General features: G+C 44.9%; 1 protein-coding gene across 1 annotated transcript in view; it reads left to right on the top strand.

The window, feature by feature from the left end:
- OTOGL (otogelin like) overlaps window positions 1–27,935 on the top strand; it is a 1,110,282-nt gene that overhangs the window by 347,840 nt on the left and 734,507 nt on the right. Inside the window, exon 20 of the mRNA XM_086931129.1 lies at window positions 13,456–13,508. Coding sequence (XP_086787255.1) covers window positions 13,456–13,508 — 53 coding nt within the window. The remainder of the gene's footprint in view (window positions 1–13,455; window positions 13,509–27,935) is intronic.

Below are 27,935 nucleotides of genomic sequence, written 5' to 3'. Positions count from 1 at the left end.
AGGCAGGGGCAATGGGAGGTGCAAGCTGCAGTGGCCTCTTGATGAAGGTCCTGGCACTTATTTATTTTACAAATTTAGCATCGTCTATCCCTCATCTGGCGCGTGAGAGGCGCGTCTGGTGTGTGTGTACGCAGGTCACTAGATGGTGTGAGTAGGCCAATGAAAGGGTTCTGAGGGCTGTACCCCAGGTCTAGTGTGCGCGCAAAGTGCACTAGATATTGTGAACTGGACGCGCACAGGGTTCTGAAGGCTGAATCCCTTGTTGGGTATGTAAGAGGGTGTACACAGGGTCCTGGAAGGTGTGAGGGGCTGTACACAAGCTTCCGGGGGGCTTTATTCCTCTCTGGTTATGGGGAGAGTATGCACATGGCTTTAGATGGTGTGAGGAGGTTTTGCAGAGAGTTCTGGATGGCGTGTTGCTCACCTGTTGATTTTATTTGGGTGCTAAGGTGGTACTGGGTGGTGTGAAGGCATGCATTGCAGACACATCTGGAGGATGTACGTAAAGCGTATCCATTGTGTAGGCTGGGAGAGTAAGATACTGGCATTGTAAATGACAGTGCTATTTATTTATCTGTTTTCAAAACCAACACATAAATAAAAATGTTGTCATTAACAATGCAAATAGCTCTAACTTTTTCAAAGGCGAGACCGTTGCATTGTAAATGCTTGTTTGATATACCGTAAGAAAGGTTACGTTAATCCTTATGTAGATGATTTTCGAGAGTGGTTTGGATTGGAGTGAGTGTACGTAAGATAACATAAGATAGGAAAGAGCACACAGAGTGAACAATTCTCATTTACGGCTATTAACGAACTTGTCACGCAGTGCAGTGCAGCGCAGCGCCACGCAAAAAGTCACCTTACGGCACTGCACTGCATGACAGGGAAAGGGCAGGAATGCACCGTATGTAAGGCAATGTGGTGCATTCCTGTCTGGCACTCTTTTGGCAGCCTATTGCCAATGCAGGTACCCTAGCACCATGGTGCAACGGTGCCTTTGTTGCATGCAGGATTGTTTTTGTTCAAGAAGGCTCACCATTCCGCATAAAATCAATCCTGAGAGGCACTCTCTTGTATGACACTTCAATTGTTGTTTATTTTCCTTGCCCACAATCCTTTTTCTAAAATGCCATGAAATCTACTCTTGGGCTTGAAGCCAGTCCAGCTTTTGAGTGATCATTATAGCATTGTGCCTCTTCTTGTCACTTTAGTATTTGAGCACTTTGGTTACTTTGAGTTTTGATTAGCATATTACATATTTGTTTCCAAAGTGTTCTCCAACTCCTTTTATGCGAACATTGATAAATTGTGTGATATGCAATTTCATGTGCTTATGTCACCCAAACTTAATGATAAATTGGTAGTTTTTAAATACTAAGAATGTTATTGGTGGGACAAGCGAGAAAAAAGTGACAGGGTTGATGTGATCTTTGATTTAGCTCCCACACTGTTTAAATATGGGAAGCATAAGAATAAACCCTTTGACTCTTAACGATACAAGGCTCACCTTAAGTTTCTTGAACTGAGATGCAAGGCATGTGCATGTGGCATGATGTCTAAATTTAATCAAACAACAATATAGCTAGAAAAATAATGAACTTATCCAGTATTTGGGTGTCTTTCATAGATCATGAAGTAGTGTGGCTCACTGGTTAGAGGCGGCAGACCCGAGAGCAGAGGACGGCCCGGGACCAGGGTTCGATTCCCGACGCAGCAGGTTTCTGGACCAGGGTCAGCGGACTCGATAATTCTCTCGCCTCGGTGCCCACTCTGATCAGCGATCACACTCGGCAACTCTGGGCACTAGCTTGCCTCATCTTCACTAACGGCCCCACCAGACCGCCGGGGATGCCTGGTCTCACCCTGGAGATACCCATTAAGGGACCATCTCTCAGGGAAGCCAGGAAGGGTTTCGCAGCGGTCGAAGCGCGGAGGTACCCCTTCGGGAGTGATTCCAGCGCTATATAAGCACACAATTAATTAATTAATTAATTAACATGCCTGAATCATTCCCCGTCGTCGAGATGGGAGCCTCCGGTATATAAAAAAGTAATGTCCTAAGACATACATATAAAAGAATAGGCCTAAGGGTCTCACCTTAGTGTCCTATCTAGGTCCTTATGTAGGAAGGACCAAACAGAGTAGGCCCAAGGGTCCCACCTTGGTAGCCTATCTGTGTCCTTTTGTAAAAAGGAGCAAAGTAAAGAGAAACAACCAATCAGCTACTACCTCCCTCTAGAACCTTCCTGTCAGGAGCCTCAGTCTCTCAGATTTTCTACCGCACGTTGTGCTAGGGAGTCTCCACCTGAGTTCTCCTCAGGAAACTTACTTTTCATCCTAATTCGATATTTTCTCGACTTCTTTGCTATGGCTGATAGCCGGAAGAAAGGACTCTTTCGAGCCTGTGTTTCTTGTGGCAAAAAAAGGCTTCACGTGGAGGATGCACATGAGGCCTGTTTATACTGTCTCTACCCCCACCACCAGGCCAAGGACTGCAAAATATGTCGGACTTTCTCCCATAAAACCCAGAAGGACCGGGAAGGACGTCTTCTGATATGGCTGAACAGACTTAAAAACAAACCAGATAGCGACTTGGTTTCTGAAGGTGAGAGCATGTCTGGCGCCTCGCAGTTCTCCTTGAAGAGGCCTAGGGTTTCCTCTCCTGGCCCCTCAGACACCCCTCCTAAGAAGGCCAGAAAGTCTTCAGAGGGCAAGCCACCTGTGTCTGACAAGGACCTTCCTGTCCCCAGGAAGCAGTCGCTGATTACAACGACGACTACAACGTCGACGGCCTCCTCAGCGCTGAAAATCGTCTCTACGTCGACGACGACAGTGTCGACAACGACGGCCTCGTCGGCGTCTTCCTCGTCGACGAAAACTACACCTTCATTGTCGACGAGTAGACCACTTTCATCTACTGTTCCCTCGACGACTAGGACTACGTCGTCGACGACGCGGTCGACGCCGAGGACATCGACGACGACACCGTCGACGAAAGCCACATCGTCGACGAAACCTCCATCGTCGACGAGGAGCACCCCGTCGACGACGACGAAGCCGTCGACGATGGAAAAGTTACCGTCGGCGAGGACACCGTCAACGAGGACATCGACGACGGACATACCGTCGACGAAGGGTAAAATTCCGTCGACGGAAAGCTCTTTGGTGGCACCATCGACACAGGCGTCGACGGCAACTGGTACCTGGAAGGAGTCTGAGCTGCTCTCACATGCTATTGATGCCCAGATGTCCCATGTCACAATCAGGATTACTAAAAAACCAATTACACCGGACATGACATCACCTAGTAAGGTGCAACAACTAACACCATCCTGCTTCTTACAAAACCAGGAACTGGATGAGGCCACTAGCCCTTCGGAACTGGTGCTTAAGTGCCAGAGTACAGATGAGTAGCAAGATGTTGAGGAACCTGTGACTCAAGCTGTCCATACTCAAGTACACACACAAGTGACACCAATGGTGTGCCTGCCAGCATCCTTAGTTTCGGACTTGCGATTCCTCATCCAAGACTATAAAGAGCGGTTTCCAGAAAAAGCCACTCCTGTTGCTCCTCCGGCTCCGCAGGTACCTGCGCCCGTACCGCGACATAAGCCCCCTCCGCTGGTACTTCCTAGAACTCAGGATCCAGCACAAGACACCATCTCGTCCGATGACGATGAGAGGGACCATGAAGAAGGGGAAGTCCGCGATGATGACACAGACCCGGACGCAGACCAGGACTACGTCACTCTCTCTCCGGCCTCTCCAGAGCCACAGTCTTCGGATTCTCCACCTGCAGACATTGGCGGCTTCCATAACCTCATTGAAAGGGCAGCCAAAAGGTTCCATATGTCCATGGAAACACAGGAGACTGAATGTTTCCTCTATGATTTTAAGGAACCTGCGAAGAAAACAACAAAATCGATCCCGATCATTGACTACCTACTGAAACAGGGCAAACAACTCATGCAGACTCCAGCTTCTCTGCAGGTAGTAGTGCCCAGACTTGACAAAAAATATAAAGCTACATCATCGGCACCAGCATGCCTCACGGGTCACCCCAAGGCAGACTCCGTGGTTACTCAGGCAGCACAGAAGAATTCGCGAAACCCTGCATCTCCCTTATCAACACCACCCGATAAAGAAGGCAGGAAGCTGGATGCCATCGGAAAACGCTTTTCCACCACGTCTGCGACGACGGTGAAGATCGCCAACTCTATCGCACTCCTGGGCCGCTACAACCGTCAACTCTGGGCGGACATCGCACCCTACCTCGCTGACCTTCCAGAGGATTTGAAAGAGGAGGCACACTCGCTACTCCTTGAGGGCCAAACATCGGCTTCGGAATTGATCGACTGTGCCATCGACGTAGCCATGACTGGCTTCAGGCAGCTGGCGGGCGCCGCTGTTCTAAGACATCAAGGTTGGCTTAAGGCCACCTCCTTCCGACAGGAGGTTCAAACTAAAATAATTGATATGCCGTATGATGGCGAACATCTTTTCGGCGAAAAGATCGATGAAGCCCTCACCACAATCAAAAAGGACACCGATACAGCCAGAGCTCTGGGAACTCTACAATCTAGAAATCAGTCCTTTCGTGGCAACAGAGGGAGAGGACAATCTTCGTACAGAGGTTCCTACCAAAATAGGTCCTCCTATTCGTACTCACAGGGCAAGACGCAGTTCCAACAGCATCAGAACCAGTCGGGACGTCAAACTTCATACAACAAATCGTCCTACAGGGGAAAAGGTCAGAAGAGGCCCGCAGGCAATCGCCAATGACTCTATCAATTGGCCAGCCCCTCCACCATCACATTCTTTACGACTTGGAGGAAAACTCTGCTCTTTCCTACAGAATTGGCGACAAATAACGACGGACCGGTGGGTTTTACAACTTCTCCAATTCGGCCACTCACTGGAATTCCTTTCAAATCCCCCAACGACACCACCTGCCAAGCGCCCTCACAGACACCTACGGCTGCTTCTTCAGGAAATAGCTTCCATGCTTCAAAAGGGCGCAATAGAAAAAGTTCCACACGCCCAAAAGGGGGAAGGATTCTACTCCCACTTCTTCCTAATTCACAAAAAAGGCACGAAATGGAGACCGATCCTCGACCTGAGAGCGCTCAATGTGTTCCTAAAGAAACAGTCGTTCCGTATGGTCACACTACAAGAGATCCTGGGACTCCTGGAAAAAGGCGACTACATGACATCACTAGATCTTCAGGACGCCTACTATCACATCCCTATACTCAAAGGACACAGGAAGTACCTCAGATTCGCAGTAGCAGGAGTCCACTACCAATTCCGTGTTCTCCCATTCGGCCTAAAATCTGCCCCACGGATATTTACAAAATGCCTCTCTCCTGTCGCAGCCTTTCTTCGTCAACAGGGACACCAGGTTTTCCCATACCTGGACGACTGGCTGGTAAAGGCTCCATCAGCAACAGCCGCAGCCGCGTCTTCCAGCGCCTGTCTGCATCTTTTCCGCCAACTAGGCCTGACCCTCAACAAAGAGAAGTCATCACTGAAACCAAGCAAAGTCATCACTTTCCTTGGAGCGACCCTGGACATGGAACACGCAAGAGCCTTCCCATCGCAGGAGAGAAAATCGAAACGTATCTCATTAGCCACGTTAGTGGCATCCAAAAAGACTCTGACTGTCCGTATCTTCAAGTCGCTCCTCTGCATGATGTCTTCATGCATTCTGCTCATCCCACACTGCCGTCTAAAAATGCGCCCCCTTCAGGAAGAACTGACAAGGCAGTGGACACAAGCTGCGGGATCCTTCGAAGACCGCATACGAGTCACTCAATCTATAGTCAACAATTTACAATGGTGGAGGTCGACCAGACACCTGTCGCAGGGACTGCCATTCCTGCTTCCAGTGCAACCACATGTAGTCACGATGGACGCATCCCTAGAGGGCTGGGGTGCGGTCCTGCAAGAACTACAGATCAACGGCAAATGGACGCCGCAGGAATCCAAACTCCATATCAACATTCTGGAGCTAAGGGCAGTCTTTCTGGCGCTCCAATCATTCCTCCCACGCATCCGAAACTCCCCAGTGCTAGTCAGGACAGACAACACCACGACGATGCACTACCTGAACAAACAGGGAGGGACGCGTTCTCTCTCTCTCTCTCGAGAATCTCAGAGAGTCTGGAATTTGCTCCTCCGGCATGGAATAACGCTCAAAGCCGAATACGTTCCGGGCAAAGACAATGTCCTAGCGGACGCCCTGAGCAGGGAACAGTCTCTATCCCACGAATGGGAGCTGGATGCGGGAGCGATAAACTACATCTTTGCGGAGTGGGGAACACCACAGATAGACCTCTTTGCCACCTGGGAGAACGCCAAATGCCCAAGCTTCGCAAGCAGGCTTCCCCAACCAGGAACACTAGGGAATGCATTTTCCATAGCTTGGCAGAACGTGTTTGCTTACGCCTTTCCGCCATTTCCACTGATACCCAGGGTAATCAGGAAGATGAAATCGGAGCCCTGCACCCTGATTCTCATCGCCCCATCCTGGCCGAGACAGCATTGGTACACGGAACTTCATCGCCTGTCTATCCAACCACCTCTTCGCCTACACAGTCATCCGACCCTGCTCACAATGTCCCAAGGACAGGTTCTCCACCCGAACCTGGGCCCTCTGAAGTTATCAGCCTGGCTCCTGAATACCGCGAATTCAGCCACCTGAACATTCCGCAGGAGTGTAGAGATGTCCTCGCTAAAGCTAGAGCTGACAGCACTAAAAAGACCTATTCTCTGAAATGGAAACGCTTCTGTGTCTGGTGTGCAAAAGAAGACCTACACCCTTTCCATGTCACCCCACAGCAACTGCTGCCATATCTGCTACATCTGGCGCAGTCAGGACTTGCACATGCGTCCATCAAGGTACACCTAGCAGCAATATCCAGGTTCACAAGAACTTCTAAGGGTCCTTCGCTGTGGGCGGACAGGCTCATCAAACAATTCCTGAAGGGCCTATTCAGGTCCTTTCCAAGGCCAAAACCTATCCCTCGGTCATGGCAACTGAACGTGGTCCTTCACCAACTGATGAAGCATCCCTTCGAGCCTATCCACAAAACGGATATCAAATTCCTGTCGTGGAAGACGGCCCTCCTCCTGGCTTTAACCTCAGCCAGAAGGGTCGGTGAATTGCAAGCCCTCTCCATCCAAGACCCTTTCTTACAATTCAGAGAGGACAGAGTCATCCTGCGTACTAACCCACGATTCATACCCAAAGTCCCATCGGACTTCCATCTTAATGAGCCAGTGGTTCTCAAATCGTTCTTTCCGAACCCATCTACTTCGGCTGAAAGAACGCTGCATTCTTTAGATCTTAAGAGATGCCTCAAATTCTATATTGACAGAACAAGACAATTCAGAAAATCATCCCAACTCTTTGTCGCATTCAGCAGACCAAGGAAGGGCATGCCCTTGATGAAACAAAGTATATCAAGGTGGATCTCTTCAGCGATAACTTTCTGCCATGACAAGGCTGGGCGACCTTTGGACTCGCGGGCCAAAGCCCATTCCACGAGAGCCATGTCCACGTCTGCGGCACTGTTTGCTGGAGTGCCACTCCTGGATATCTGTAGAGCGGCAACCTGGAAGTCCCCGCATACCTTCACCAGGCACTACTGCTTGGATGCTGAGCTGACGAAAGACGCAGCAGTGGGCAGAGCAGTGCTTCGCCATCTATTCCAGTGAGGTGAGCCTTCTTGCTTCCCACCATCCTTGACTGGTATGCACATCTCTTTATTACTAGATACTACATGACATTGTATGTTGTTGATTTACAGTCGCAAATGTTTCCTATCTGCAGACTTATGTATGCTGTACCAACACAGAATGTGCATATTGTATTGCTTGCTACTCTGATTCAGGCATGTGAATCTATGAAAGACACCCAAATACTGGATAAGAAATGCGTTACTTACCTGTAACTGCAGTTATCCAGTATTAGTGTCTTTCATAGATTCACATGCACCCTCCCGCCTCCCCTGGAAGGACTCACCTCTCTCTAACAAGTTTACACCTAACTAGCTTGGTGCGTACGAAAATCTGAGAGACTGAGGCTCCTGACAGGAAGGTTCTAGAGGGAGGTAGTAGCTGATTGGTTGTTTCTCTTTACTTTGGTCCTTTTTACAAAAGGACACAGATAGGCTACCAAGGTGGGACCCTTGGGCCTACTCTGTTTGGTCCTTCCTACATAAGGAGCTAGATAGGACACTAAGGTGGGACCCTTAGGCCTATTCTTTTATATGTATGTCTTAGGACATTACTTTTTTATATACCGGAGGCTCCCGTCTCGACGACGGGGAATGATTCAGGCATGTGAATCTATAAAAGACACTAATACTGGATAACTGCAGTTACAGGTAAGTAACGCATTTCTTATATGCATACCAGAAAAGATGGAAAACCAGTAAAAGGAGATATTACTGTGAAAAAACTATGCCTATAAAGAGCAATGAGAATCCACTTATGAGAGATTCCATTAATGCTACTAGTTGTATTAGCTCACAACAATGAATATAATCCAATTAAAATATATATTTATTACTAGACTAGTTATTAAAAATAAGACAATAATAGAAAGGGGTTAAGGATGCTAATACCCCTATGGGATAAGTTTAGTTATAAGAGGTAAGGTTAGGTTTACAGTTTAGGATAATAGTGAGGATTAGAGTAAGGTTACATTTCGGATTAGGAATATTGTTTTGGTAGAATGCACGTAACATAAAGTTGATAAAACACATTAGGGTGTCTGTTGTAATGATTTTGTTTTACAAGTTCTAATGTTTATTTAACATTTTTAATTTTCTTTGTAATTATATCTCTGTAAAAAGATTCATAGTTAAAATAATATAATAACATAATCCACTTCAAAGGAAATTGATAAAACCCTCAAAACATTACAAATCGCCTTCATGGAAATTGTAAGACTGTCTGGAAACTGAATGGTTAGCCTAAAGTTGGAAATTTGGTTGATCACCCCGAGATGTGTGGTAAATTTAAATTACCTATACTTAATTTATGCGGTAAAGTTCAATAGGAATAACTCAGTCAAAAATAAGAGGCAGAATCCGTGGTATTTGAGGTTTTAAAAGGGGTTTTATTCCTTAAAAAGGAATTGGTTCGAACCAGGCAATCGGATTCCGTCACCACGAAGGTTCGGGAAGGGATAGACAATACTTTATTGACAGGTTATCATATATATAGTCAATGCATTACAGTAAAGGCAGATGCAGAAGGCGTAACAGCTGAGAGGAGAGATAAGAATACACATACGTAATGAAAAGGCGTTACAATAGGCGTGCATGAGGGCATGTACTAGAAACGTCATTATGAGATGTCACAGGTGGGTGGATCCATAGGAGAATCCTGCAGTGTCAGCAGAAATACATGGCAGAGATGCGCGCGCAGCAGTATGACGTGTGATTGACGTGCAACTGGAGGGTGAAGGGGACTTGACATTTAGCCCTACATGAGGAGACAGAAGTCTGGGATGTCAGAACAACCTAATCCCAAATCGTATCTAATATCTTGTGTTTAAGGAACCGTATTATCTGGAAGGAAAGGTCTCTCGGGCAGAGGCTATTCTATACTGACTGCTAGTGCGTGCATGTGCGTCTACGTGTCTACATGAGATGCGAGGGGGCCATGGGCCTACCATGGTAACAGGAGCTATGAATTACTTGAATGGAGACAGTGAGGCCGGGCCCTTTGCTCTGCAGCTGGAAGGCTGGAAGGATGTTTACCTAAACTACTAGACAGGAATGTATTTTTCGAGGAGCGGAGCAGATAACTTGAAGGCAAAATACAGTCTTGGCAGGCAACAGGCCGAGCCAGGCACCGTTAGCCGCGCAGGGAGTAAGACAAAGGTCATGGATACAGATGCAGGGCCAGGCTGGATCATTCAGAGGCAGAAAGCAGGAAAAGGCTCGATGGCAGAAATCAGGGCCTAACTCGCCAGAGCTAGAAATACATGAAAGTGCACCATATAAAGACGTTGGCAAGGCATACTTAGGAACGGAATATCTGACCCATTCATGGTGGATCTGAGAGGACATGTTAACGTTGGACGCAAATGTATTTGCGTCTTCATAGCTGGAAGTGGAGGGAACATACATGTACTTGTAGCACGTACATGGAGCCGTTGGGGTCTAAGATAGGGGACACAATTGATCATAAAAATTCATATTTCCTCAGATGTTGAAACATTTCCGGAGTAAAATCTGTCCTATGGTTCAAACAAAAATGGTGTATCTGGTAGGGCATTGTTAAGCTTCTATTCCTGTGATTCAAAGACTTTTGTGAACTGGTCTTGACCAAGAATAAAAACCCCACATGAGGAAGGGCGCTTTTTAATAGCTGACACTCTTTTGCAAAGTTGGAAGATGCTGATCGGGTGTTTATTTGGTTGGTTCTTCTCTTGCAGTGAGTTCTGTCAGTTGGTGGGATCTGATTCTTGATCCGAACGGCCCTTTTTCATATTGGTTTGTCAAGGAATTCATGATGCCAGATTCCACTTAGGCCCATCGACTGCACAATAACTGGAGATGAGTTCCCACTATGTTTTAAAGTCCTCCCAGTGCTGTACCAGCCAACTGGCATTTTTTCATTGATCACCACTGTCTCCCTTCTCAGTGCCCTTAGTTTACAGGCACTTCCATGCACAGTTGGTATGCTTTACAGCACATTGTATATTACACAACAAAGCAAACCTTCATTGTTCCTGTAAGTCTTTTCAGGAGACTGCCTTAAACAGTGCTGTGTTGCGTTCTCCTGGCCCAAAAATTATTTTGGGATTAGAACGCTCCTTGTTTTTTCTTGTGCAGGTGGAGCAGGTATTTTTGAGCCACATCTCCTCTTTATGGTTCAGCTGTAGCAACAAAGGGTTTTAAAGAGTGCAGGTGCATAAAAATGGACAGCATACTCTACTGCCTCTCAAACTGTGCTTTCTGGGTCCAACTCTGTTTTGTTTCTTCTAATAGTCCCAGTACTTAGGAGAAGCTGGTGTTGTAGTGGGAAGCACGAGCAGCTCCATGTGTGACACAAAGGCCACATGAGATATTTCTAACTTTGTGTTAAAATATCCTTATTCACTGCCTCTTCAGCTCTTATCTCTGCACACATATGATTTGATGAGACAATATTTGTACTAAAACAAACATAAAATGTCCTGCATATGAACATTTGACACATCCCATTGTCATTTTCATGGTCTTGACATTGTCAGGTGTTAGACATGAAAGCCTTAGGGTGGTCTTCCCAAAACATTTTGCCTGCCTCCATCCATTTTACTGACCTCGTCTTTACTGCCTATAGGAATGTTCATTTGGTTGGTTCTTCTCTTGCAGTGAGTGTTGTCATGTTGATGGGATCTGATTCTTGATCCGAAAGGCCCTTTTTCATATTGGTTTGTCAAGGAATTCATGATGCCTACAGCTATTGTGCAGTGGAGGGGCCTAAGTGGAATATGGCATCATGAATTCCTTGACAAACCAATATGAAAAAGGGCCGTTGGGATCAAAAATCAGATCCCACCAACTTACAGCAATCACTGCAAAAGAAGAACCAACCAAATCAACCCTCCTGTAGGGAGCAAAAATGAGGTCAGGCCTCGTTTTTGCTGCCTATAGGACTCTGTGCACTTTGCCACTGTAACAAGGACCTTCATCACTTGAGCTCACAGTGACTCCAAGGGCTTGCTGGGTTGCCTCCTCTTCCCAAGTCTCAGAGATAGCAAAGACTTAAACCACCTGCATCTGCAAGCTGTGACTCTGCACTGCCAAGTGGTGCCACCCCAGTCGTACACCATTGGAAGGGAGGCCTAAGGTGCTCTACATCCAGAACCCAGGCTTCCTCATCAGAACCGGTGCATCTTTACCTTTTCACGAGTACGAATCAGCACATACTCATCGTCGTGGAGAGCGGATCTAGCACATCACCCTCAGAACCAGCGCATCCTTGAGGTTTGGCATCAACTCATTGTCTACTGAGGGAGCAGAGGCCGGTCATCGCATCTGGAACAATCGCTCACACTCAGAACTGCTGCATTGTCACAGTTGCATAGAGAAAGTCAATGCGTCTTGTCCACTGCGTGGTTTGACACAAGGCATATTCTTGATTGCACCTGACATTCTCGCCACCGCCGATGAATCCTGGATCAAGATACTTTGGTTCAGCAAGCCCAAGTGGGTCCCTGTGCTGGGCTCCCAGTCCATCGTGGTTGGCCTGAACTATTGACTTTGGCCCGCTCTAGCATGACCAGATAACTCAATTAAGCGCTTATTGCTTAAAGGTGCTATTTTGACATTTATTCTTTTAAAAACCCATATCTTCACTTCTACACATTGGATGTTTGTTGTTTTGGTCTTGTTTTATTTATGAAATCATAATCTATTTTGTAAGCTGGTGTGGAGTCTTTTTGTGGTGTTTTCACTGTGTTGTTGTTTGAGGTGTTTCACAAATACTTTACACTTAAGTTAAGCTTGACTGCTCTGTGCCAAGCTACCAGAGGATGAGCACAGGATAATTTAGGTTGTGTTGTGACACACCCTGACTAGAATTGTTTTCCTGCTTGAAGAGAGTGCATACCTCTGCTAAACAGAAACCCCAGTTTCTAACAAAGGCTACATAGAATTGAAGATAGCACCAATCGTAGAGCATATGGCACGTTAGTCTTGTCAGCAGATCCCAGACGATATCAACAACAGTTTAAATCCTGAGTGTCCAAAAATAATTCTGGGAAAACATCCTGACAACACTAGATTTCATACACTGTCATTGGGAATAAAGTAGGGAAAATGCTGGATTGCAATATGTTTATATCTAACTTCATAGAGTCTGAACCCAGTAACTGAGGAGAATTGTTTAGAAATTTGAATAAAATGGAAGAAAGAGGGAAGAAATAAAAAGAAAAGGCACACTATTTGAAGTTTTGCTAATCAAATACAATTCATGCAGAAATAATTTCTAAGACCGTTTCTTATTACTTAAGTGGAAATACCATTTGCTAAGACAACCTATCTTTCTATTGTGACTTTCTGATACTTGCAGTAACAAGTTAATTTTCATGATATTTTTGTAAGGAGTTGGCAACATTTTAATTGATGTAAAATTCATCTCTTAGTCACCTCAGTATTGTTCAAATTTGATGAAAGGCATAGAGTATAAACATTGCATTGAAGTAAACTATGTTTCCAATTTCTTCCATCTCATAACAAAATATAATTTCAATATGTTTCTTATGAGTCATACCTACATAATATCCAGCATGATTGAGGAACTAAAGTGTTAGAGGTGGAAGGCAATCAATATGTTCTGTTCTTAATTTCATGTTACTTTTATATTCTATTTTTACATGTTTATTTTATATACAATGTACATTTTAATTTTATATACTTGAATAAGGATCTTTTTCTTTTTTGCTAGCCAGTGTTTGAATGGAACAATGAAGTGTACTGAAACTGCTACTCCAATTTCAGGTAAATTTGAGAAAGAGGCATGTAATCTATTTTTCATAGAATAGTAAGAGGAAAACATAAGTAATATTCTGTAAACAGCACAACTATATCAATCACATGAATAACACAGTTAAAATATGGTAAAAGGAAATGGTATCAATCTTTTTAACAACAACAGATAAACTGATGTACCATACATTTGTTTATAAAGCATAGCATAGAAGTAATGGCAAGCATAGCATAGAAGTAATGGCAAGGAAAACCTCTAAATGGAAAATTCATTTTTAAGAAAGTGAGTAATTAAATGGGGTGGATGGTAGTCTACCACAAGTAATAAGGCCTCTGACATGTTAGGATCAACACTAGGATTCAGTAAGTTAAACCTGAGCTCAAACTCTGGTAGCTGTAGCACAGAGCATATAAGCTTAGCTTAGGCAGTGCCTCTCCCCAAGCCTTCCTTTGCAAAGGCCTACAGTACACCATTGCTCCTACTCTGGGATCACTTTTTTCACACCTCATTAAGGTCAGATACTGTCAGGGGTAGCTGCTGGTAGGCTAATGCAAATTAGCCTCCATTAGCTTTAGGCAGGGAAAAGATAACGTTATAAAAATTCCTTTTTCTGAATATTTTAATCAAAATCAAATTTACCATTCAATTGTTGTTGTTTTTTTAAACAGTGGTTTTACTATTGCTCTAGCTTGACCAACATCCTGGATAACAAAAATCATAGACTAGTCTGCACTGCAAATTTCCTCATGCGACAGTGAAAGCCTCCTGCAGTGAAAATAACTTTTGAGGGGCTTGATAATGTGGAAACAGGGCAATATAAAATTTCTACACATACTACTTTTAAAGACTAGACACTCTACCTAATGGGCTACAAGGCCTACATAGGGGTGGTTTATTAATATTTAAAAGGGAGAATTCTCTCTGTCAAAAAAGGCTATTTTAATGGTTGTCACTGATGAATTTGCAGCAGTCAGTTTACTTTCAATTATAGGCCTTTAGTCATTTTTTCTTTTGTCACAATAGCGAATAGCACAATAAGTGCTGCAGTTCACATATGACAGTTAACGTTTCATGCCACAGGTGTATTTCCACACCATATTCTGAGGCCTAATAGAAAGGTTAACGTAGCCAATTTAATTAGTGGTGACCGTCCTGTCCTGTGCAGAAGCGATCGCTCCCCTCACCTCCTCTGACCCTGGTATTGCATCGCACTGCCTCCTTGGAAGTCGCTTTGTGTATTTGGTATCGTAGCGCTTTACCTCCTTTTTATAAGCTTTGTGCCCCATTCAGTAGCGCTTTACCTCCTGTTTATAAGCTCTGTGCCCCATTAAGTAGCGCTTTACCTCCTGTTTATAAGCTCTGTGCCCCATTTTAGCAGCGCTTTGCCTCCTTTAATTCGCCTTATGCCCCATGTTAATTTCGTAGCGCTTTGAATCCTCTAAACATGCTTTGTGCCTGCACCGCTGATCACGCGCTCGACTGCTTGTTATCTTATTGCATTGTGGTTGGTTTTGCAGAGTGTTACACTGTTCGACTGCTGCTTTGCTTTTAGCGCGACACCACTGCTGCCTAGAATTAAAAGTCACCCATAGCGCTCCATTGTTTGTTTTTGTTGCTGCCATTTTGTTTGTTGTGCTGTCCCAGACCGTCCCTCCACCTCGCTCCCGCCTCCCAGCTGCCCATCCCTCGCTCCGTCCCCTCCACTCTCCATTTAGGACAGATGGACCTATGCGCAGCGTCCACGCGCAGCGGTCGCGCCGAAGGTGCGCCAAAGGTAAGCCCGTCTACGCCCGTCCGCGCCTGGACCGCGCCCAGCGCCAGACCCCCTGGCCCCCGCAAACCCATCACCTCCCGCATCATATATGACGCCTCTACCCTCTCAGCCCTTAACCCCGGCCGTCCACCAAAGTGCCACCAAGCCGCCCTAGGTCACACCCATGGACCATTCACCTGCCACTCCTGCAAGTTCAACTCCCTCAGGACCCACACCAAATCCACAAACCTCACACAGAGCCCCGACACTAACCACCTAAAATGCATCCTTCTCAACACCCGCTCGGTTCACAAACACGCCATCGACCTTTGGAATCTACTCGACACCATTTCTCCGGACGTCGCCTTCCTAACAGAAACCTGGATGAATGCCTCCTCAGCCCCAGATATCACCATAGCCATTCCGGACGGCTACAAGATCATCCGAAAGGACCGCACCAACCAAACAGGAGGAGGCATCGCCATTGTCCACAAGAACTCCATCCGCGTCACGACCAGTTCAGACGATAACCTCACTATCGCCGAACACCTTCACTTCCAGATCCACTCCGACCCCAAGACCACACTCAGAGGCACCCTCCTCTACAGACCACCAGGACCCCGCACACAATTCAGCGAAGACATCACTGACTTCATCACCCCACACGCCCCCCCTCCGAGGAATACATTCTACTGGGAGACCTTAATTTTCACCTGGAAAAGAGCAACAACAGCAGCACCACCGCCCTTCTGGACAATCTCGCCAATCTCGGACTCCAACAACTCGTAAACACCCCCACCCACTATGCAGGGCACACGCTCGACCCTATCTTCACCTCCAGCAAGCACATCTCCTTCAACCACACCCCAACTCTCCACTGGACGGACCACAGCTGTGTTCACTTCAACTACAAAAAGACCACGATCCACAACCACCCTCAACATTTTCTGCGAAGAAACTGGAACAAAATCACCACCGACCAGATCTTCACATCGCTTCTCCAAAACCCTCCTGCCAAGTCATCGAACCCTAACCAAGCAGCCATCAACCTCATTCAATGGATCACCCACAGCGCTGACGAATTAGCACCCATGAAAAACCATCAAATCAAACAAGGCAGCAAAAACGCCCCCTGGTTCAACGATGACCTTAAGGAATCCAAAAAGCTCTGTCGTACCCTTGAGAAAGCCTGGAAAAAAGACCCAAACACTATCACCAAGCTGCCTTCAAAAACGCCACTCGCAAACACCAACAACTAATCCGGACTACCAAGAAGTCAGCATTCAAAGACCGACTAGACAACAACGCCCACAACAGCAGGGAACTATTCAACATCGTCAAAGAATTTACCAACCCCACCGCCAGCACCAACGACATCACTCCCTCCCAAGTCCTCTGCGACTCCCTTGCTTCATTCTTCCACGACAAAATCGCCAACATCCACAACAGCTTTGACAACCAACCCGGAGTCCAACCCACCCCACCCACCTTCGAACCTTAACCCCCCTCGAACATCCTTAACGACTGGAACCCAATCACCACTGATGACACCATTCGCCTGATGAACTCCATCCACTCAGGATCCCCAACAGACCCATATCCCCACCACATCTTCAACAAAGCAGACTCCATTATCGCACCCCACCTCCGAGACATCATCAACTGCTCCCTCAACTCCGCCACCTTCCCAGAAAGCTGGAAACACGCCGAACTCAGCGCCCTTCTGAAAAAACCCACAGCAGACCCCACCGAACTCAAAAACTACCGCCCCATCTCGCTCCTCCCATTCCCTGCCAAAGTCATTGAGAAAGCAGTCAATAGCCAGCTCGCCGCCTTCCTCGAAACCAACAAATCCCTCGACTCTTCACAGTCCGGCTTCCCAGCCGAACACAGCACCGAGACCGCCCTTATCGCAGCAACAGACGACATTCGAACACTTCTGGACAACGGAGACACAGTCGCCCTCATCCTACTTGACCTCTCCGCAGCCTTCGACACAGTCTGCCATAGCACCCTCATACAACGACTCAGCAACGTCGGAATTCAAGGAAAAGCATTGGACTGGATCATCTCGTTCCTCGCCGGAAGAACGCAAAGAGTCCGCCTTCCCCCTTTTAGATCAGAGGCCACAGAAGTCATCTGCGGCGTACCACAAGGATCTTCACTCAGCCCCACCCTCTTCAACGTTTACATGAGTCCCCTCGCATCCATCGCGCGCCAACACAACCTCAACATCATCTCCTACGCAGATGACACACAGATGATCCTCTCCCTCACCAAAGACCCAAACACCGCCAAAACCAACCTACATGAAGGGATGAAAGAAGTAGCCGAATGGATGAAGAACAGCCGTCTCAAATTGAACTCGGACAAGACAGAAGTCCTCATCTTTGGTACATCCCCCTCCGCCTGGGATGACTCATGGTGGCCACCGGCCCTGGGAAACGCACCCGTACCTACGGACCACACACGTAACCTGGGCTTCATCCTGGACTCCACGCTCTTGATGACCAGACAAGTCAATGCCGTATCATCATCATGCTTCAACATCCTACGCATGCTCAAAAAAACATTCCGTTGGATCCCCACCGAAACGAGAAAAACTGTCACCCACGCACTGGTCACAAGCCGGCAGGACTACGGAAATACCCTGTACGCAGGAACCACTGCCAAACTTCAGAAAAAACTCTAACGCATCCAAAACACCTCAGCCAGACTCATATTAGACATTCCCCGCAAAGATCACATATCCGGTCACCTGAAAGTCCTTCACTGGCTCCCCGTCAACAAGAGGATAACGTTCTGTCTCCTCACCCACGCACACAAAGCCCTTTACGTACTTGGACCCGAATACCTCAACACATGCCTATCCTTTTACTCCCCTACCCGCCAGCTGCGATCGTCCAATCAAGCCCTCGCAGCTGTTCCACGCATCCACAAAGCCACCATGGGAGGAAGATCCTTCTCCTACTTAGCGGCCAAAACCTGGAATTCCCTTCCCATCCACCTCCGCCTTACACAAAACCACATATCCTTCAGAAAACAACTAAAAACTTGGATATTCGATAAGTAAATTTCCCCCCCTCCCTCAAGCGCCTTGAGACCCTCTGGGTATGTAGCGCGCTATATAAATGTTAACTTGACTTGACTTGAATTATGCATTAGGGGTCAGAGCACCCACACTGGGGACTGGATAGTGGTGCCCCAGTGCACAGCATTAAAAACCCAGCAGTATCAGTCCAAAAAAAACGGGGATAACCACACAAAAAGCGGCAGGTTCTCACAACCTTCTTACAGTCTCTCGTTTCAGTTGGTTGGGGGCAATGGATGCATGACATTATTAGAGAGGATTTCATGCATTGGCCAGTATATAAATGTTTCACACAAGATCGAACACCATTTGTTGATTGAATGAATGAAAGAATGAACCAACATATGAACAAACAGGTGATCAAATTAATATATTTATTTAGTGTAGCCATCAAACTATCTTCCCTTCAGGCATTTCCTGGTATGGTACTTGAAGGTACAGTGTATTCAGTTACACATGTGTTTTCAGGTACTGCTAGAGGTGTGGTAGCTTTCGTATGGATAGTTTAATGTAGTATGTTCAATATTCAATAGACTATCAAATGTTTATACATCTATTTGAGCTGCAGCATGTTTGGTGGAAGTGGAGATTATGTTTGTTCAGTTTATGAAATATCACTATGTGTAGTGCTTAATGCTGGGTCTATTTATTGTGGGATCTATCAGCTAATCCAGTTATTGAGGTCATGGAGGGGATTCAGACATCAGTGGGGAGTCAAAATTGTAATATCAGGGTCGGAACAGTGGATTGCTAAGGCTTCTTGCAGTCCAACATTGTTTTATGTTTATAGCTTGGATAGAGATTTGACATGCAATGTCTAGGTAGAATTAAGTTTGTTAGTAGAGCATTGAATTGTTGTTTGTCCTCACTACCAGTAAGCAGTTGTCAAGGTGGTGAAAGGAAGGACCAACACAGATTTAGGGGAAGTAGTGGTGATGTGTGCTGGTCACATATCCAAAGAGGTAAGCTATTTTTGATTCAAGGTTAGTCCTACTTATTTAACCTTTTCTCTCGGGGAGATTGTCTCCTTTATCAGTGACTGAAATTGAAGCAATGTGTTATCAGAGGTCCTGTAGTTTTTCTTCTCCTGATTTTCAAGACATTTCTTGCCATCAATGAATAATGCATTTATGCAAGTTTTGTCTGCTTCTAAGGGGTATTAACCATGGAAGATTCCTTGAAAGCTCTGAGAAAATCTGATATATGTTGGAGATTTGGGATAAATATGTTGCATTCATGTAGAAATTATCCCATAAGAAAATATGAAGATAAGAAATATGATCAGTATAAGATAATTCCAAAATTTAATCTGGCAATGAAAGGCCCGATTTATAGAGGTTGATGGAAAGGGTACTCCATCACTAATGGCTTTTGTAACACTGCTATGTTATATTATTCTCTACTTGGTATAGTGCAGCAAGTCATACCCGGAGGTATATCTTGGCACTGAGCCAGAACAGAAACAACAAAACAGCTATAACAGCGAAGTCTTCACATATTTTTTGCACTTGACAAAGTCTGAGCAACAGCGCAGACAGAACAGAAGTTGGTTCCAGACCGAATGGGCAAGAAAGGGGAAAGTTCTACTGCCCAGTCTCGTGGAGAAAATTTGGGGAACAGTCAAGAGTGCCTTATCGCTTGATCTAAGTGTTCTTGCAGGACGGTAGTAACTCAGTTGGTTATTTAGATAGAAGGAGGTATCCCCCTGCAGAGTCTTATGAGTGAGGCAGCAGATTTTTAAAATGGTGCACTTGTTGGCCAGAAACCAGTGCAAAGATCTCAATGTAGGTGCCAACAAGAAACCTTGTGGCAAGTTGCAGACTAGGTGGGCGACTGTATTCTGCACTTCCTGGAAATGAGCCAAAACAGTGTCTTTAGTGGCCATAAGCAAGGCATTACCATAGTCAAGTTGGCTTATAACCAGGGCCTGTAGCAAGGTTTTCCTTGCAATGGATGGTAGCCTGGGGAAAACATTCTGCAGTAGCTGCATGGCAGAAAAGCAAGTGCTGCAGATTGCAGAAACTTGATCTTTTATGGACAATGTCTGATCTAATTTGACTCCTAAAGTTTTCACGGTCTGTTTGGGGGAGTGGGCTGCCCCAGTTGCAGGCGACCACCACTCAGGGGACCAAAGATCTTGGGCTTTGCCAAACAGCAATATTTCTGTCTTATCATTATTTAGTTGCATATAGTTTGCTGTCATCCAGGCTGCAATCTTTCTCGTACAGTTCATGAAATGGAGCTTACATCTGTCATAATCTTGTCCAAATTAGGTAACCAGTTGATGAACAACCAACATCAAACTCATGGTCAGCCCACCTCATATAGAGGCCCAGGCCTTAAATAATCAGTCGACAGAGCCCGGTTTGCTCCTTCAATTGAATGCTTTCTCCTACAGCCCTTAGCAATAGTGTTTAAGAAGAGAAAGTGCCCCCCACTTATATTTCAAAAAGGCTCTTACTTATGAGCAACACATCCACTCGGATTAGATATGTTCGGTATGTTTATTTATACCATGAATTCAACCATCAATTCAGAAAATTCTGTACATTTCATGTCAGACAAAGAACACCAAATAATTAACTCAATTTTTGAAACATACAAAAAGAAAAAATCACAAATATAATGACTGTACACAACAAAGCATGACGTAAATTTGAGAAAAAGTCACAAAAGTCAAAAAATGAGAACTTTTTCCACAGTAATAAACAAAGTCACAAATGAAAGGAGATATCACGATACATCAATTGTTGCACAACACTCGTTTGTCTAGGGTCGTGTTAATTATATGTAATGGATGCCTGTTATTTCTATCCCCTTTCTTGCCGACGCGTTTCGAACTTCGTACATCAGTTACGAGTTCTCTTCAGGGCCTTGTTATTACTATATGCCTGTGTGTAGAAAGGAAACGCTATTTAAAATCCAATCTTGGGTCTCATCTCCTAAGATCACTTAGGGTCTACTGCAATATTTAAAAGAAGCCGATTTACCTGGGTAGTGGCCGGGTTTATCCTATGTCTTGTTCTGGGTCATTGAAATTTCAGTCTAGAAAGCGTTAAAAAACCAGTTTTAGAGTCAAATGCCAGTATTCACCCTGCAATCACATCGCGCAGACGTTACAAGACATACCTTTAAAGTAGTTTGTGGTGCGGCGGGGCATCTCCCTATGGCTCGGGGAAGCTTCAGTCACCTGGGGGAGGGGCGAGGACGGAGTCATTACAAAACAGAGTGAATCTGTGCAGAAGCCAAAGCAAGTGGTTGCGGGGCTTCTCTTACCTCGTAAGGTGCCCCCTGGGCTTTGGGAGTGTTTCACTTTGTGCCTTAGTGGATCGGTTGGTTTTTCGTCCCTGATCAACCGTGCCGCGTAATGACTCACAATTATTCTCCGGTCACATAAGCTGTTGGGTAAAGGGAGGATTGGTCATACATATTGTTCCCTCTACAAAGCAGCCCGTCTCAGTTGGGCGTATAGTATCTTCGCTCACCTCTCGCTCAGCGGTTCGCTTTCCAAATGACTCAATGTCGAGGGCGGCGGTGAGACTGCCCCGAGACTAAATATGGTCACATGACCTTGGGTATTCTGGGAGTTGTAGTTCTAGTTACTCGCGCGCGTCAACCTCTCGTCCCCATTCCTCAAGGTGGGACTATGTGGCCTCACGGAGTCCCTCTTAACCTGTGCTTCATAATCTGGACACCTCGGACAGAGTGTTCAATCCGTTTTGAGCACTATTAAATTTTAAGATCAGATACGCCTCTTTCCTTAACAGGGTCTCCTCTATATCAATCGGGCCTTGGTTGCCTGATGGCGCTATTGTACAGAGTACGGTCCATTTGAAATCCGTCTTCTTTTTTATTCGTGACCTGTGTTGGGTAATGCGACTATTGATCTGTTGTGTCGTTTTCCCTATATAGAGTTTCTGGCATGCGCAGGTGATAGCATATATCACGTTGCGGGTTCTGCAGTTAGAGAATCCATTGTTTTGATATTTGACACCCCTATGTTCGAATTCTGACCCTTCAATTGTGGACTCACATGATATGCAATTTCCACATCTATGGTGGCCTACTATTTGCTTGAGGCCCCATATTGACATGAGATCACTTTTAGGCTTGGGGGTCAACACATCGGCTCTAATGATACTTTGGCCAATACTCTTGTTCTTCTTATAGGCGAATATCGGTCGCGGAAACGGACATTCAAGTCCTTCCAATAGATGCCAATTTTTCAACACCATTTGCCTTACTCTATGTGTGTCTGGCCCGAAGGTTGACACACATACCAGTTTGTCCATTTCTGGCTTAACTGTTCGTTCAAGTAAGCACTCCCTGGGAGTATGGCGTGCCCTTTTCTTTGAATTATTCAGTAGTTTCTTGGGGTACCCTCTGTTCTTCATTTCTTCACAAAACCTGGTTGCATGTCTCTCGTACTCGCTCACTTCCGAGCAATTTCTTCGAATCCGAAGAAGTTGCCCGTAGGGCAAATTGTCCCAAAGACTTCTTGGGTGAGCACTTTGGTGGTGAAGAATGGTATTGGTGTCTGTCTTTTTTCGAAAAAGGCTCGATTTCAGGTGTCCATCCACACATGTTATTTCCAAATCCAGAAACGTCATTCTTTGATTGCTGGACTCCAGTGAGAACTTAATGTCCCGGTGTTTTTCATTAATCCACGTGTGGAAGGACATCAACTCTGTGTGGCTCCCCTGCCACAGGAGCCACACGTCGTCGATGTATCTCCACCATTGTTTGATATGTTTGTCATATGGGTTATTGGAGTAGATAAATTTGTTCTCATACTCCGCCATGTAGAGTATGGCCATCTCCGGCGCATAGGGACAGCCCATGGTCGTACCTTTAACCTGCATATAGAATTGATCATTGAACCTAAAATAGTTCTTTTTGAGAGTGATTTCTGCCAGTTTCAAAATGAACGAGGTTGGGACCTGGTGTGGCCTGTCCCTCTTATCAAGATATAGTTCCAACACTTCAAGAGCCTCGTCTTGGGGTATCTGGGTGTACAAGGACGTAACGTCCATTGTCACCATTAGTTCTGTTGTTGGGTTGAACAGTGTGTCCTCAATTTTCACCAAAAAGTCAGTGGTGTCTTTCAAATATGATTTGACCCCACTGATAAACGGCTTCAAGAAGAAGTCAATATACTTCGAGAGTGATTCCAAACAAGATTCACAACCACTGACAATTGGTCGTCCTGGGGGTTCTTTCGGGTTTTTATGGATTTTGGGCAAAAAATAGAGGATGGGGGTTCTTGGAAATTTCTTTACCAAGAACTCACCCTCTTTCTGGCCCACAAATCCTTCGTCCACACCACCTTTTATTATTTCACAGATTTGGCCTTGGATCGCCCGGACCGGGTCCTCGGGGAGTTGTCTGTACCATTCTGTGTTATTCACCTGTGATAGTCCTTCTTTCAGATAATTTTCTTTTGACCAAACCACGACTGCTCCGCCTTTATCCGCGGGTTTAATCACAACCGAGGGATCATTCGTCAGATTTTTAATTGCTAGCCTTTGGCCTTTGGTAATGTTTGGTTTGACATATTTTTTACTCTTTTCAAGTTTGTTAATAGACGATAGCATGATTTGCTCAAATGCCACAACCTGTTTTGGAATGTTTTGATACGGAATAAAAGTGGATCTATTTCTTAATCCTGTAACTTCAATGTCAGGGGATGGTGGTTTATTGGCAAAAAATGCTCGTAGGCGGATTTTCCTACAAAAGGCAATAGTTTCCATTTTCAATCGGGTGAAATCAGTTTGCTTGGTTGGAACGAATTTTAAACCCAAGTTGAGGACAGATTCCTCTTCCTTGGTTAGTGTTTTGGTGGAGAGATTCACTATTGTGGACGGGGTGGGCTCTAGGACTTGTAGAAGTTTCTGCGCGTGCGCATTTCCCATTGGGGTTTGAACCGGGTTTTGGGCTGTTGGCCTTTGTCTAAAAAAGGCCCTTTCTTGTTTGGATTGTTACCTCTGTCCTCGGGTCCAGATGAATTAGAGGAGGACGATGTATCAGAAAAAGTTTTGAAGCGATTCCTGGAGCGTCCCTGAAAGTTATATAGGGCTCCACGTGACTCTGTCTGAGTATAATAGTCCTCCTTGAGGAATGGGTAGGCCCTCTCTAATGTAAATGATTTGGAATCTCTTTCGTCTCATGTCAATATGGGGCCTCAAGCAAATAGTAGGCCACCATAGATGTGGAAATTGCATATCATGTGAGTCCACAATTGAAGGGTCAGAATTCGAACATAGGGGTGTCAAATATCAGAACAATGGATTCTCTAACTGCAGAACCCGCAACGTGATATATGCTATCACCTGCGCATGCCAGAAACTCTATATAGGGAAAACGACACAACAGATCAATAGTCGCATTACCCAACACAGGTCACGAATAAAAAAGAAGGTGTTAAGCGCCCCCATGGTCCAACACTTTCTCGACCTAGAGCACAGTGAAACGGATTTCAAATGGACCGTACTCTGTACAATAGCGCCATCAGGCAACCAAGGCCCGATTGATATAGAGGAGACCCTGTTAAGGAAAGAGGCGTATCTGATCTTAAAATTTAATAGTGCTCAAAACGGATTGAACACTCTGTCCGAGGTGTCCAGATTATGAAGCACAGGTTAAGAGGGACTCCGTGAGGCCACATAGTCCCACCTTGAGGAATGGGGACGAGAGGTTGACGCGCGCGAGTAACTAGAACTACAACTCCCAGAATACCCAAGGTCATGTGACCATATTTAGTCTCGGGGCAGTCTCACCGCCGCCCTCGACATTGAGTCATTTGGAAAGCGAACCGCTGAGCGAGAGGTGAGCGAAGATACTATACGCCCAACTGAGACGGGCTGCTTTGTAGAGGGAACAATATGTATGACCAATCCTCCCTTTACCCAACAGCTTATGTGACCGGAGAATAATTGTGAGTCATTACGCGGCACGGTTGATCAGGGACGAAAAACCAACCGATCCACTAAGGCACAAAGTGAAACACTCCCAAAGCCCAGGGGGCACCTTACGAGGTAAGAGAAGCCCCGCAACCACTTGCTTTGGCTTCTGCACAGATTCACTCTGTTTTGTAATGACTCCGTCCTCGCCCCTCCCCCAGGTGACTGAAGCTTCCCCGAGCCATAGGGAGATGCCCCGCCGCACCACAAACTACTTTAAAGGTATGTCTTGTAACGTCTGCGCGATGTGATTGCAGGGTGAATACTGGCATTTGACTCTAAAACTGGTTTTTTAACGCTTTCTAGACTGAAATTTCAATGACCCAGAACAAGACATAGGATAAACCCGGCCACTACCCAGGTAAATCGGCTTCTTTTAAATATTGCAGTAGACCCTAAGTGATCTTAGGAGATGAGACCCAAGATTGGATTTTAAATAGCGTTTCCTTTCTACACACAGGCATATAGTAATAACAAGGCCCTGAAGAGAACTCGTAACTGATGTACGAAGTTCGAAACGCGTCGGCAAGAAAGGGGATAGAAATAACAGGCATCCATTACATATAATTAACACGACCCTAGACAAACGAGTGTTGTGCAACAATTGATGTATTGTGATATCTCCTTTCATTTGTGACTTTGTTTATTACTGTGGAAAAAGTTCTCATTTTTTGACTTTTGTGACTTTTTCTCAAATTTACGTCATGCTTTGTTGTGTACAGTCATTATATTTGTGATTTTTTCTTTTTGTATGTTTCAAAAATTGAGTTAATTATTTGGTGTTCTTTGTCTGACATGAAATGTACAGAATTTTCTGAATTGATGGTTGAATTCATGGTATAAATAAACATACCGAACATATCTAATCCGAGTGGATGTGTTGCTCATAAGTAAGAGCCTTTTTGAAATATAAGTGGGGGGCACTTTCTCTTCTTAAACACTATTGCTAAGGTCCAGCCTCTCCACTTGCTAAGGACCTAACTCCTTCACTTTAACAAATTCTCCTACAGCCCGACAGAGTGGGGTCCATTGGAGGAAGGACCTTACACCAACTGCCCTGTCCTTTTTTCCTGTCCGCAACTAAACAAATACCTGGTGGTGAGCAGCAGAAAAACAATAATGATCCCTGCACCCTGGGTTGCGGGTTTGATTTGTTTTTTCATTTTTCAGAAACAAACTCCCGCTTTAGGAGATTGTTTCTGAAAAACAAAAAATATACAAGGTTTGGTGGACAGCCATGAACAACACAATAGTGGCCATCTACCAAATGTTTGGTGCATTGAAAGTAACTGCGATGATGACGGTTTCTTTTAATGTACACAAATTAGAGCTGGGTGATGTTCTTCACCATCCCGAAAGAAGCTACTCTCTGTCAAACCCTAAATCAAGTCTCTAGAACTGGATTTACTGTGTTGGCAAAATCACATATTTAATGCCCAGAGGGAATGACTTCACCAATACCAACAGTACAAGAATAGATTTTATGTTACTGATTTTATTGTTTATATTTTTTTCTAAAACAGCTGATAGTAGGTAGGATTTTAACTTTTGTTACAGATGCAACCCAAAGACATAGAGTCTTAGTAAGAGTTTGGCGGATGTCGGGCATCCACCAATATTGGTAAATTCCCATCTGCCAAGTTAAGCGTACATTGATATAAGTGGCATATCTAAATATTGTTGATAGGACAACCACAACATTTTGGTTGAAGCCAATTTGCACCAAATTCTAAATAAAGCCTATAAACATTACATAAACATCAAATTCAATAAAGTTAATCATGAAAATTCCAAAATCATGAAAAAAAACAAAGAAATAGGGACTTGTGATCAGAGACGAGCTATATTTGCAAATTGTTCACAATCTCATGCCACTCCTGCATTATCTAGTAATTTCTATAAGGCAAGCAGAAGATATGATACAGAAACTCATTACTTCACAATTGCTGCAAAATGAATTGCTAACCTTGTAAGAGTTTGCATCTTCTAAGATAGCATGAGTAGTGGTATCGTTTAGGATTAAAATGTACGTTACCTGCATTCTAGGTAACCAACACCTTTTCTAACTATTTGAATAATTGATGTTATAAATGTCTTGGTAGAAAATATTATGCTAGTATCTTGTTAAACGTGTGGTAGAATTAACACATTTACAGCAAGACACATTTGTTAAAACAATATTATGAATTATTATCACAGACACAGTTACTGCATCATTAATCATAGTTAGGAACACATTAAAAACACACTGAAATACAATTGACCCACTTAATTAGTTTCAAAGAACTCCCTTAGTGGTGGGTTGGTGCAATGCAACCATGATTTTCTGCCAAAAACTAGCATAATCTTTCACACAAGTTCCCCGAACACTGGTAGCCTAGCTTTAGACTTGTTGAGGAGAGTGGGGTGGTATAAAGCGATATACCTATAGACTTATAAAATCTGCTTCTGCATCTCATCTATCCATGAATACTATCTGGCATATTTTAATGCAGTCACAGCTGGGTTACTAGTTTTTAGTGGATACATGTAGTAGTTTTAACTACCACTAGAAGGCCAGACCAGCAGTTCCATTGGCCATCCTCCACTGATTCAATCTGGTAATATATAAAATTCCTTGTACCCTGGAACAAAG

The sequence above is a fragment of the Lissotriton vulgaris genome, chromosome 1_1 (genome assembly GCF_964263255.1).
Source record: "Lissotriton vulgaris chromosome 1_1, aLisVul1.2, whole genome shotgun sequence".
Lineage (NCBI taxonomy): Eukaryota > Metazoa > Chordata > Amphibia > Caudata > Salamandridae > Lissotriton > Lissotriton vulgaris.
The sequence above is the reverse complement of the archived record's forward strand: the minus strand, read 5'-3'. Positions and strand labels throughout refer to the sequence as shown.